The sequence below is a fragment of the Oreochromis aureus genome, linkage group 3, assembly GCF_013358895.1.
Source record: "Oreochromis aureus strain Israel breed Guangdong linkage group 3, ZZ_aureus, whole genome shotgun sequence".
NCBI classification, from domain to species: domain Eukaryota; kingdom Metazoa; phylum Chordata; class Actinopteri; order Cichliformes; family Cichlidae; genus Oreochromis; species Oreochromis aureus.
Genome location: NC_052944.1, coordinates 66,027,733 through 66,038,875, shown reverse-complemented (window position 1 = coordinate 66,038,875; position 11,143 = coordinate 66,027,733). Strand labels below are relative to the sequence as shown.

Below are 11,143 nucleotides of genomic sequence, written 5' to 3'. Positions count from 1 at the left end.
GAGAAACACTGAGAGAGGAATAAACTCTAAAGTAGCAGCGAACTAGGAACAAACCAAATATACATGAAACCGTCTAAAACCTGGATTCAAAGAGATTCTTTAAATAAAGACGAGAAAGTCAGGACACATCGAGGCAGCTGAGTTTTATATTGTTCTGTTTTCCTCATTGGAAATGATTTCAGTGGCTGAAATAAATGAATGAACCCACAGAGGAGGCAGCTTTGTTGTGTGTTTGGTTACAGAGTCACTAAGAAACACACACAATTCCCCCAGCCTGGGTTACCATGGAGACAGTCAAACTTTCATTCACTTCCTGTTTCCACTGTTAGTCTGACTTCACTGGTTGGTCCCAGAGTATCAGAGACTCGTCCTCAGACAGACGCACACAGGTGAGTCAGCACAGGCATTATAACCCTGCTGGTTTCTGATCTGATGAAACATCGTCTCATTATTATTACTGAGTCTTGGTTTTATTTGGGAGCTTTATTAACAGCAGATTTATCTTCATCTTATCTGTGGTCTTATGATAGATGATGGCAGCACAGTTTGACAGAAAGATGATACCATCAGTCAAATGTAAGAAAAAAGGAAATGATTGAAATGAAATGTTTCTATTAACCATTAAAAAAGAGAAAAAGCTTTTTGTAAAATCTCTTCTTATTTAAAAACTAGCAGCTTTCATTGGCAGCAGGTGAGAAACACGTGGCTGTGTGAATAAAGGAGTTCAGCACATGTGCATCAGAGCCCACAGCAGGGGTCACCTGGACATCTGTGAAGGTTATTAATGCACAACTATAGCTGCAGGTTTAAGAGCAGCGCATGCTGCAGTCAGAACTGTTACCAATGAAAAGATCTGCAGCTTTATGAAGCAGCTGAAAGATCAAACAGTCCAACATTTACAAAGTGCTGGTAGAGGTCCAGCTGAAGCAGTACAGATGTGCTGCTGTCCCACATTCAGTCAAAATGAACGAGCTGCAGATTTTAAAAATGAGATTACTGAGAATATTTGAATTGTGACTCAGATGGCAGATCCAGGCTCTCAGCCTCCAGCTGAAACTTCCAGTCCTCCCCCAGCCAGAAGCTCTGACGCTGGGCTGAGAGACTTTGATCCTTCCCTGGATCCAGAAGTCCAGGAGGGAGAAGGAGAACAGGACCTGCTTCCTGATCTGGAGAGGCCTGAGGGAAAGAAAGATGGAGCAGACAGAGCTTTGAACAAACCTCCTGAGCTTCACCTCCACAAAGGTGCAGACACTGATGCACAGATTCACATGTGACACCTGCAGCGTCCAGCTTGTGCCGCTGACATTATCTCCACTCTGATACAAGCCTCATTCACTCGCTCACACACGTTCATACAATCACCTTTTCCTCACAGTCACACACATGAATGTAATGAGGGGAACTCGGGTTCACTGTCATTCCTCAGGATCCTTTGATATGCAGCCTGGAGGCTCTGTGGATGAAACCAGCGACTGTCTGAACCACTCGGAAGTCTTCATGATGGACTTCATCCTGATTAGCACTACAATACTTGTTACAGGCCTTTTATATGGAAGAATATTCTTTTCCATTAAAGCTCTGAACATTCTCACTCTTTCTGGACCAGGTGTGACAGGTGAAGGACACCGGCGAATAGGAGGACAGAAACTGAGAGCCATTAGTCACATGACTTCAGCTGCTGGCCCCTCGGTGAGTCTAGAGTTCCAGCAGTGACCACAGGAAGTGCAGACGTGTGATCTAAAGCTACATGTGGGCCTGTGACCATCAGGCTTCTCACTGTGGTCGACGGGTTTGTGAGTCCCTGTGATGCTGGGAGTGTCCAGGACAGTCGCTCCTGATCGGGTCTCTCATGGAAAGCTGGTCCCAGGAATTCCTGGAAAATTCCTCCACCAATGAGAACTGGGAACATAAGTGCAGAGTGACAGAGGTGCTCAGCAACCCTGCTGTTATATGGGAATATAACCAGAATAGTCGGCGACCACTTGAGTTAAGTTAGCCAAAGAGATGCGACTCAGACTGACTTCATCAGGTTGGCAACGTGTCTGCATCGATAAATTCCAGTTATTCACAAATCAGAGAATAATTACAGTCATTCAGAGTCAGATTGGGATTGTTTGGAGGATGTAATCGTTCCCTTCAGGGAGCGTGTTGGACGCTCAGTGTCCGGGCGACCAGCTGGCTGATGCAACTACTTAGAATCAGTTTGTGAATGTGAAGAAAATCAGTGCAGTCACTGGACAAACTCTGATTCTTCCTAGTTTCACTCTTGTTTCAGTCCAGTGTGACTGAGCTGGTAAAAGATGATGGGAGGAGGTGATCTGACTTTTAGCCACACAGCTGTCTGCTAGAGAAAAAGCCTTTGTGCACAACTTTCTTAAAGGCAAACGGCACCATGTTCACTGCAGCTGCAGCAAACGCAGCACAGAGTGAAAGTTGGACTGAGAATGTTGTGACTGTTTCATGAGAAAGAGCAGGAAACAACCATCACACACCCAGACACAGTGCTGGGATTAGACTTTAGAGCCAAATGTAGGACAAAAGCTTTAATATGAAAGAGGAAAAGCCAACAACAGCCAGAGCATGAAGCTCAAAACTGTAGCAATCACCAAGAAAGCTGACAGGCCTGTGACACGTCAGAGACGCCGTTCAAATCATAAAGAAGTTGCTTTATTGACAACATATAAAAAACCAAAATAATCAAGTCACCCTTCAGTTTAGAGCGAGTAGACCAACCAGGCACAGCAACAGCTCTAGAATAAGCAACAGTTTGATGCATTACAAACAAGCTTTCATATCCACACATACATGTGGCTCACATGCTGTTTAAAAAGGGCTCAAAGACCCAACAGATACACAAAGTATAAAAATACTTTCATTCAGACAACAGTCAGCTGTGCGTGAGACAGAGAGCCGACTACAGTTAGTAACATGGACTCACTTTGTTTCAGACACGACACAAAGTAACACAAAGTCACAAAGAGCAGGAGCATCAAAAAGGAGGCAGAGCAGCAGCAACTCTCCATGAGCTGTGAGGCTAACAGCCACCCACACTTCCTGTGATGCACAATGAAAACAACATTAACCTGAAGGATGATAACAACAGAAATAAATCTAAGCTAACGTCACACAGTGCTCACACAGCGCTGACTGTACAGGCCTCACACAGCTACGAGCTGCATCCACAACACCTGATTCTACTGGACACAAACCAGTTAATGATATCTGAGCAATCCAGGGAAGGCTTCCAGGAACGTGAGGATCCACAGACAGCTCTACAACAGCATCAGTCAGCAACAATGTTACTAATCACTCACTCTTTCATCCTTTTATACTCAATCAAAAAGTGCTGTGTTCACATTTGTTTCTGCTGAAATCCAGAGACTGAAAATGTTTTAAAGCTTGAAGAAACTGACTGAACTTCTCACTAGTCCAACCGTGAGGAACACTTCCCCCCATGACACATCACAGGAGAACGTGGCGTCTCAGTGGAGGGGGGACAGTAGCTCAGTTTAGGCAGTCAGACTCAGAATCGATGCCTCCAGTCAGGGTCAAACGTGGTCCTCAGAAAGCTGCAGATGTTTGGCTCTCACTGGTCTCTGCGTCTGTAGACTGAGCTGATGTTTCTCCAGGTGTCTGGTAAAAGGACGATGCTGCTGTCCAATGAGGCGAGGAGAGAAGTAGCCAAACAGGCGAGAGCCGTGAAGGAGGAACGGCGGGCAGCTCTGGATGCCCGACATAAATACCTGATGAGCAGGCTGGCAGACGCCGGCAGCCTGGAGGAGGCGGCGGTGGAAGACGCCATGGTCTCTGATGACAGAGTAAGTTCAGAGACGTGATCCTTCCTCAGAGTTGAACCTTTGAGTCATTCATGTCTGATTCTTCCAGTTCAGTCTGATCCATGAATTCTTTGCTGCAAACGGATCCAAGAAGCTGATTTTCTTTTATCAGGATGTCAAACAGGTAACTTTGATCACATTTAAATGACACATGAAGGTCTAACCGCTCTTCATGATCTGCTGTTTGTTGCACCGTACTTTGTATTCATATCTTTGAATATCTGCCTTTCTCCCAGAGTCTGTCCTCCCGTCAGTCTTCCTCTGTGGACGCATCAAACTCAGCTGTGGCTCAGAGGAAACTCTTCCTCACTACGGGGAACTCTGAGGTTGGCTTTGACTTTTCTTTAAGTTAATGTGAGTCTAATGTGAGAATAAGAAATAAATGTTGATATGAGTGGAAGGTTCTGCTGATAAAATAGCAACGAGCAGATTATTGAAGAGCGAGGCAGACAGTTGGTTTCAGTAATGCCAGTTTATTAGAAACGAGGACTGTGGGGCTGCTGGAAGTCAGGAGGGCCGTTCTCTGGAGAAACCTGACAGCTGAGGTGGAGAGCAGGATTTATCCACAGACGCTTCTTCCAAGCAAATGTCCTGAACACACCTGAGCTGAGTGTTACACAGAAACTGTCTTAAAGCACGAGCCTGGATCAGACTGGAGGACTCAGAGCTCAGGTGTGTGACGTCACATTGATCCACCTCTCGGGGTTTTTGTGTTCTGATGTATCTGATTTTTCTTTAAGCTCCAAACAATCCCGAGCCTACGATTCATCATTGTCCTGTTCAGAGATGATGAGCCTGAGCGTGTTTGTGTTTCCATGGATCAAACTGTGCTGCTTTGTTTGGTTAACCAGGTGATTAAAGTCTCTGAGCAAACACTGGATGACTGACAGCTGCAGGCTGAACATCAGGAGGTCGAGAGGCCGAAGTCTGAAGAGCTCAAAGCTCCACAAACACTTATTCACAGAGAAAAGGACTACAAACATGGAGGAGCAGCACTCCCAACACGAGCTAAAGGCTACATGCTAATAACATTTCCCCTGGATGTGGTTTTAACAGGAACATGAATGATGAAGTATTTAAAGTCAGTTCCAGCGGAGTCGGTGCCGTGTTGGCAGCTCTGATATGCAGAAACTTTAAAGCATGGGACAGGAATAAAAACACTCCTGTGACGTCAGAGTTTATGAATGATGACAAACTGTTTGTTTTTAGAAACTTTGTTGATGCTTAAAATGATCAGGAAATAAAAGCTGAATAGATCCACGTCAAACAGGAGAAGCTTTGCAGTTTGCATCAGCTGGGAAACTCGCTCATATCCAGTGTTGGGCAAGTTACTTTCAAATAGTCATTAATTATAGTTACTAATTACTTCTTCAAAAAAGTAACTGAGCTACAAGGTTCTAGATGTAATTAATTACTAGGAAAAGTAACTATTGTGTTACAAAAATACCCTCTGGGCTCCAGGGTCTAATCGGCCATTGTGAACTCCTTTTGTCATGGTCCTGGGTCATGTCATGGTCCTGGGTCATGTCATGGTCCAGGGTCATGTCATGGTCCTGGGTCATGTCATGGTCCGGGGTCATGTCATGGTCCTGGGTCATGTCATGGTCCTGGGTCATGTCATGGTCCGGGGTCGCTGACCTGGCGTTTTGTTTCTTTTTGGTTTCATCTTGTGTTTGGTGTTTATTCTGATTTTGTGTTCGTTCTTAGGGTTTGGTTCTTATGTTTAGTGCTTCCGTGTTTTATCAGCCCTGCCTGCGTCTGTCCTCTGTGCTCTGTTCGTGTCCTTTTGTGTTGTGAAACAGTCTGTTTCCTGTTTTACTTTGAAGGTTTGCGTCTGATCTTGTGCTTCAGCTGTGCTCCCCTCCTGTGTGTCATCCCCTCATTACCTGGTGTGTATTTATAGTGTGTGTCTGCCTGTGTTGGTCTGCATTACTCTGTGTGTCTCCGTGTCGCTCTGTGTTTCCCTGCTGCCCTCATGTTTTCTGCTTTGTCTGTTAGTTTGTCCCAGTTTAGCTTCATGTTCGCGTCTTTGTTATTTTCACTGTAAATAAATCTCCACTCGCATCTCCACCGCCGTCTGCATCTTGGGTCCTCCTTCATTCCACCACACGACTGCTGCCCCAGCCGTGACCACTGTTGATGTTTCCTCCACATTTACCTTTAAGAACGATTAACTTTGCCTTGTTTGGTCTCATTGTTTTCAGCACAACCTCACGTGTCTGAATCTACAGTCATGTTTTCATTTTGACAAACTGTATTAACACAATTGATCTAAATAATAATTTGTGTCCACTATAAAGGAAACATCCCAGCCTGATACCTGCAGGTCTGACAGCAGCTCATAAGCACAGAGGTCTCGCTGCTGTCCTTAGACAGTAAACATGAAACTATTGAGGAACAAACAGGCGTATATCTTGTTTATCATGACTCTGGTTTTACGTTTCCTATCAACACAATTTATAAACTGGTATATATCACCTTGTTGCTTTGTCTTTAAGTGCTCATGTGATTACCACGACTCCTTTATTCTTCCTCAGTCAAACAGCAGCACTCATGTGATTGCTTTGCCCCCTGAGCTCCAGCTGTTGTGCCAAAAAGTGACCGTCTGTCCGCGGGAGCGCGCAGCTGCTTAAAGCTGTAGCGTCCAGATTACTTACAGCTACTTCCTGCAGCTGATATAAGATGCTGTGAGCTGAACACAGCTTCAACCGTCTGTTTGTTGAAACATAGTAACGGACCGCGGTTTCTTGTTAGTAACTGTAACGGCGTTGTAACGATAGGAATAGTAATTAGATTACTCGTTACTGAAAAAAGTAGCGCCGTTACTCCCATCTCTGGTAATGAGCAGCCTGCAGAGCTCTCCAACCACCCCGTCTTTAAAGCCCATGAAAGGTTTCCTTTGCATGGTGAACTTTGGTGACAGAGTGCAGAGGAAGTGCTCTGTCTGCGTCACGTTAAAGGATCTGACCTCCATCACGTTCTGTGTTTCCAGCCTTTACTGGGGAAATGTCTGTTCTTCCTGAGAACCTGAGAAATTGTTGGAGTGGAGAGAGGAATTCCAGGGAATGCGAATGGCAGACCTGACGGCTGCGTGGCGAGGACGGCTGCTGGAAGGCGCCAGACCGGCTGTAATAGGGCATTCCGCGGCAGCTCCACTAGGAAGATCGGTTTGCAGATCCCGAACTGCCAGGGGAAAATCAGGTGGAGAAAGAGTGAGGTCTCGGTCCGATGGGCTGAGCGACAGGACATCCATGATGATGAGTGTTAAGGGTTCAGAATTGAGGAGGAAGACCAAAAATAATGACCACTGATCCTCCGGGTGCAATTAGACGACATTTTAATGAATACACATGCGGAGTCCAACACTTGTGCAGATTCAGTGTTGAACTATCTTACAATAGTCAGAACAAAGGCTTTATAGGGTTTCTGTTGCCAGGCAGACTCAATACAGCATATGTCAATCCAAAACCACAACTGTTCTGTTGACAACTTTTAACATAGTTTAAAAAAGAACATCGTCTTCGGCTCGAACCCAGGTGCTTCCTGTCACCATCCTGCCCAGGCTTATCTTCTGGAACATCAGGCCCACGTTCTGCACAAACTGTCACTCATGCAGGCACAACTTTGCAGTCGCAAGCAAAACATGATTAAACTCTTACCTGTATAAATGAGTCTACCTAATATGTGTGTGTGTATGTGGGTGTATGTGTGTGTCAGCTTCTACTGCCCTGTTTCACCCTTCACTTCATCAGCTAAACCTTGTAACCTTTCCACCAGACAGAAGGCCAGCACGTACACAACTGAAACTATGTGTGTGTATGTGTGTATGTCTGTACATGTGTGATCCTCACGCTGCACCTTAATTGACCTCAGCTTAAGCAACCAGGCTAAGGCCATCCTGTGTGTACTGATCTTGACTTATATGTAGAATGTATAAAACAAATGTTCCAATCTAATACAACTACTTAAAGCTTAATCAAAAATATAAATGCATAATAAAATGACAAACCAACTCAGACTGCTTTCAGTTTCACTTCAGCAAGCCTTGCAGAAGTGTTTCCTGTCTCATTTTGGCACAGAGTATATTTCCTGTCCCTGCAGCTCAGTTTCTCACCCACTGAAGACTTCAGTGTAAGAATATAAAAACATTCAAAAGCCTTTAAAATTATAGATTCAACTCAACAGTTTAAAGTGGTTCTTGCTGGGCTTGTAATAAAAGCTTAATTGGGTGCCAATATGTTTAAACATCTAAATGCAACATCGATATTCATAATTAATGGAATAGTAATAATGATCATAAAAATATCCACCCAGTATTCCCTATTCCCCAAAATATCCTCCCAATATGAGCCAAAGGGTGAGTAGGACTGAAGCTCTTAGAATTTGCGAGGCGTCTGGCGACGTTGGGTGTTCGCATGAAAATGAGAACAGCAGGTGTTGGAGAAGGGTTTTTTTTTATAGCCTGAGGCTGGAGGGGGCGTGAAGGAGGAGTGGTCCCGCTCCTGAAATTCAGATGATATCTCCACTAGAATGAGTTAGACTGAAGGATCCCACGCCGACTGGAACTCAGCCACACTCTTAAACACGGCTCTCCTGACGAGCGTACTCTGCTGCAGATGGCGAGCGTCAGGTGTGGATGCCTCTGGCGCAGGAACACTTCTGAGGTCGCTCAGGCAAAAAAGAGCGCACACAGATAAACATGAACAGACGGGTGGAAAACAGCGAAAACCACAAAAACACCTTAGTCCTGGTTCCCCAGACCCAGGCCCTGACAGGAACAGGACTTTATTGGTTTTACAGGGACAACTTTTATCAGAAGAATATGATTGTGAGGCTTCTCTCACAGTGAGGCTGAATGAGCCAATAACAGCTAATAACACAGTAACAGGTATGTTTCATGTTTTTATTGGACTCTGAGTAATCACACTCTGACCTCACAGAGCAGCTGGATAAACAAAGAGAACTGTTACTAACTGCCTTTGAACACAACAGCCTCCATCAGACGTCAGAACAGTCGTTTCCTTCCTGGTCTCCTAACACGAGCACCGTTCTTATCAGCTATTTATCAGACTGTAGTCATGCAGTCACACATGTTATCCAGCATGTGCTTCACTGTAGTGTCTCTGTGCACCAGTATGCACGCTCACAAACATCTGGCAGGCACATTGTCCACAGGTCACACACCCTTACACACTCACAGATGTGGACATTATTGTTACGATATTACTTCAGGGAGCAGACATGACACCGTCTTAGCTTCTAGCCATCACCTTTTATTATATCTCCACACCACCCTCCGGTGGCTTCTGTTAGGGTTCAAAAATATAGGGAAGTAAATACAGGAGGAATGCAAGTAACCACACTGGTCCAAAGGGTAAAGACGATGATTTTAATGAAATGACACGCGTGGGAGAATGAGCGGACTCTATGAGCAGACAGCCCCAAAATCTCATCCTCCAAACATCAAAATACAGTTTTATATGCATCAGAGTATATTTAGTGACGCCCCCTCATTGCGTCATCACATACATCAGCTTCAAAACCACAAATGTTCTATTTGACAACTTGAGACACAATTAAAAGAACACTGGCTTCCACCTCCCCCCCGGTGGTTTCCCGTAAGCCAGCTCAGCTCTCGCATCGTGCATCTACTGCTTCATCAGTCAACTTTCACCTACACCCTAACAGTGTGTGTGTGTATGTGTGTGTCTGTCTGTGCGTGCACAGAGTTTGCATATGCTCTCTGCACCTTAGTTGACCTCAACTTAGGCAACCAGGCTAAGGCCATCCTGTGTGTAATGATCTTGACTTATATATAAAATGTATAAAACAAATGTTTCAATCTAATACAACTACTTAAAACTTAATCAAAGCTTAATCAGAAATATAAATGCATAAAAGATAATAGCATCATCGAAACTGCTCCTCAGAATTACTTGCACTGAGACTCTGGTTTTGGTTTCACTTCCTGCAAAACATGTAACTTCCTGTCTTATTTTGGCACAGAGTATATTTCCTGTCCCTGCAGCTCAGCAATTTAAAGTGATTCTTACTAGACCTGTACTAAAGGCTAATATATTTAAACCTATGAATGCAGTATCAATACTTCAATAAATGTGTCAATGCAAAGGCTTGCTATATGATTATGATGCAACAGTAATGACAGTAATAACAAAATAATAAAAATAGAATTAATAAAAATAAAATAATAAATGGAAATAATAAAAATAACAAAAAATAATACTTTCTTCCCAACACTTCCACATGAACTGCACCTTACACAACAACTGTTCATTCATATCATGACATCCCCCTTTTTTTTTTTCAACAACAGGGGCAAACAACAAAGTAACTCACAACACGACCCAAGGCCCATGACCAATGGAAAAAAGAAAGGGAGAAAAAAAAATGCTTCTTGGCACACATTTCTCTCTAGTGAACATATATGTTTTTCTTCCCATGTTTTTTTTTTTTTGTTTGTTTTTTTTCAAAACATATACTCAAAACACAATGTTCATCTTATTCCTCAATAAGCCTTCTGGGCTTGGAAACAATACGTCCACTTGCAGTTTTGGGTGGAGAACTTGGAAACTCTGTGGGAGTGACATTTTTACTTTGCATGTCCATCTCACATTGTCCCTGTGTTTTATCACACTCATTTTGCTGTGTCACGTTTTGATTGTCCCTTGACTGCCTTAGAAACTTCCTGTTCCTTCTATATGTCTGTCCATCAGGCATCTGAACGACATAAGATCTTGGATGTTCAGATAAACCTGTCACCTGGGCTGGATTCCATACACCCTGTTGCCACATTCTGACAGTGTCACCAACCTGCAGTTGCTGAAGTGCTCTGGTTCCTTGGTTAAAGTATTCTCTCTGTTTCTGTTGTCTTGTTTCTAACAACTGCTGCACTGTCTTAGTGACCATGTGGGGTTGCAATCTTTGTGATGTCGTTGGAAGTCTTGTCCTTATGCGTCGACCCATTAGCAGCTGGGCTGGTGACGCTCCAATGTCCTCCAACGGTGTACTCCTCAGATTCATTAATGACAGATACAGGTCATTCCCCTCGGCTTTTGCCTTTTTTAACAAGAGTTTCACTGTTTGTACTCCTCTCTCTGCCATTCCGTTTGACTGTGCATGGTGGGGGCTCGTAGTGTTGTGACAAAACTCCCACTCTTCTGCAAAGTCTTGGAATTCACGGGAGCTGAACTGTGGTCCATTGTCTGAAATCACTGTTTCAGGAATTCTGTGTCTGGCAAATTGTGACTTAAGATGACCGTTGCACTTCTCGTGTCTGACTTCAGCCA

The 11,143-nt window shown here is 44.1% G+C and overlaps 1 protein-coding gene across 2 annotated transcripts; it reads left to right on the top strand.

The window, feature by feature from the left end:
* Positions 1-301: 301 nt before the first annotated feature.
* On the top strand, positions 302-6,926 carry LOC120439292 (dynein heavy chain 5, axonemal-like). Of its 2 annotated transcripts, none has more exons than XR_005612525.1 (7): positions 302-389; positions 1,023-1,242; positions 1,607-1,689; positions 3,630-3,818; positions 3,886-3,960; positions 4,073-4,508; positions 4,688-4,825. XR_005612525.1 is itself a non-coding variant. In XM_039610121.1 (7 exons), the coding sequence occupies exons 2-7, from the start codon at positions 1,023-1,025 to the stop codon at positions 6,865-6,867; spliced, it is 696 nt and encodes a 231-aa protein (XP_039466055.1). In that variant the 5' UTR covers positions 302-389; the 3' UTR covers positions 6,868-6,926. The 2 variants fall into 2 exon arrangements, 1 of the variants encoding a protein (XP_039466055.1); XM_039610121.1 differs by lacking the exon at positions 4,688-4,825 and adding an exon at positions 6,829-6,926 and having other exon boundaries at positions 4,073-4,162.
* The last annotated feature ends 4,217 nt before the right edge of the window (positions 6,927-11,143 follow it).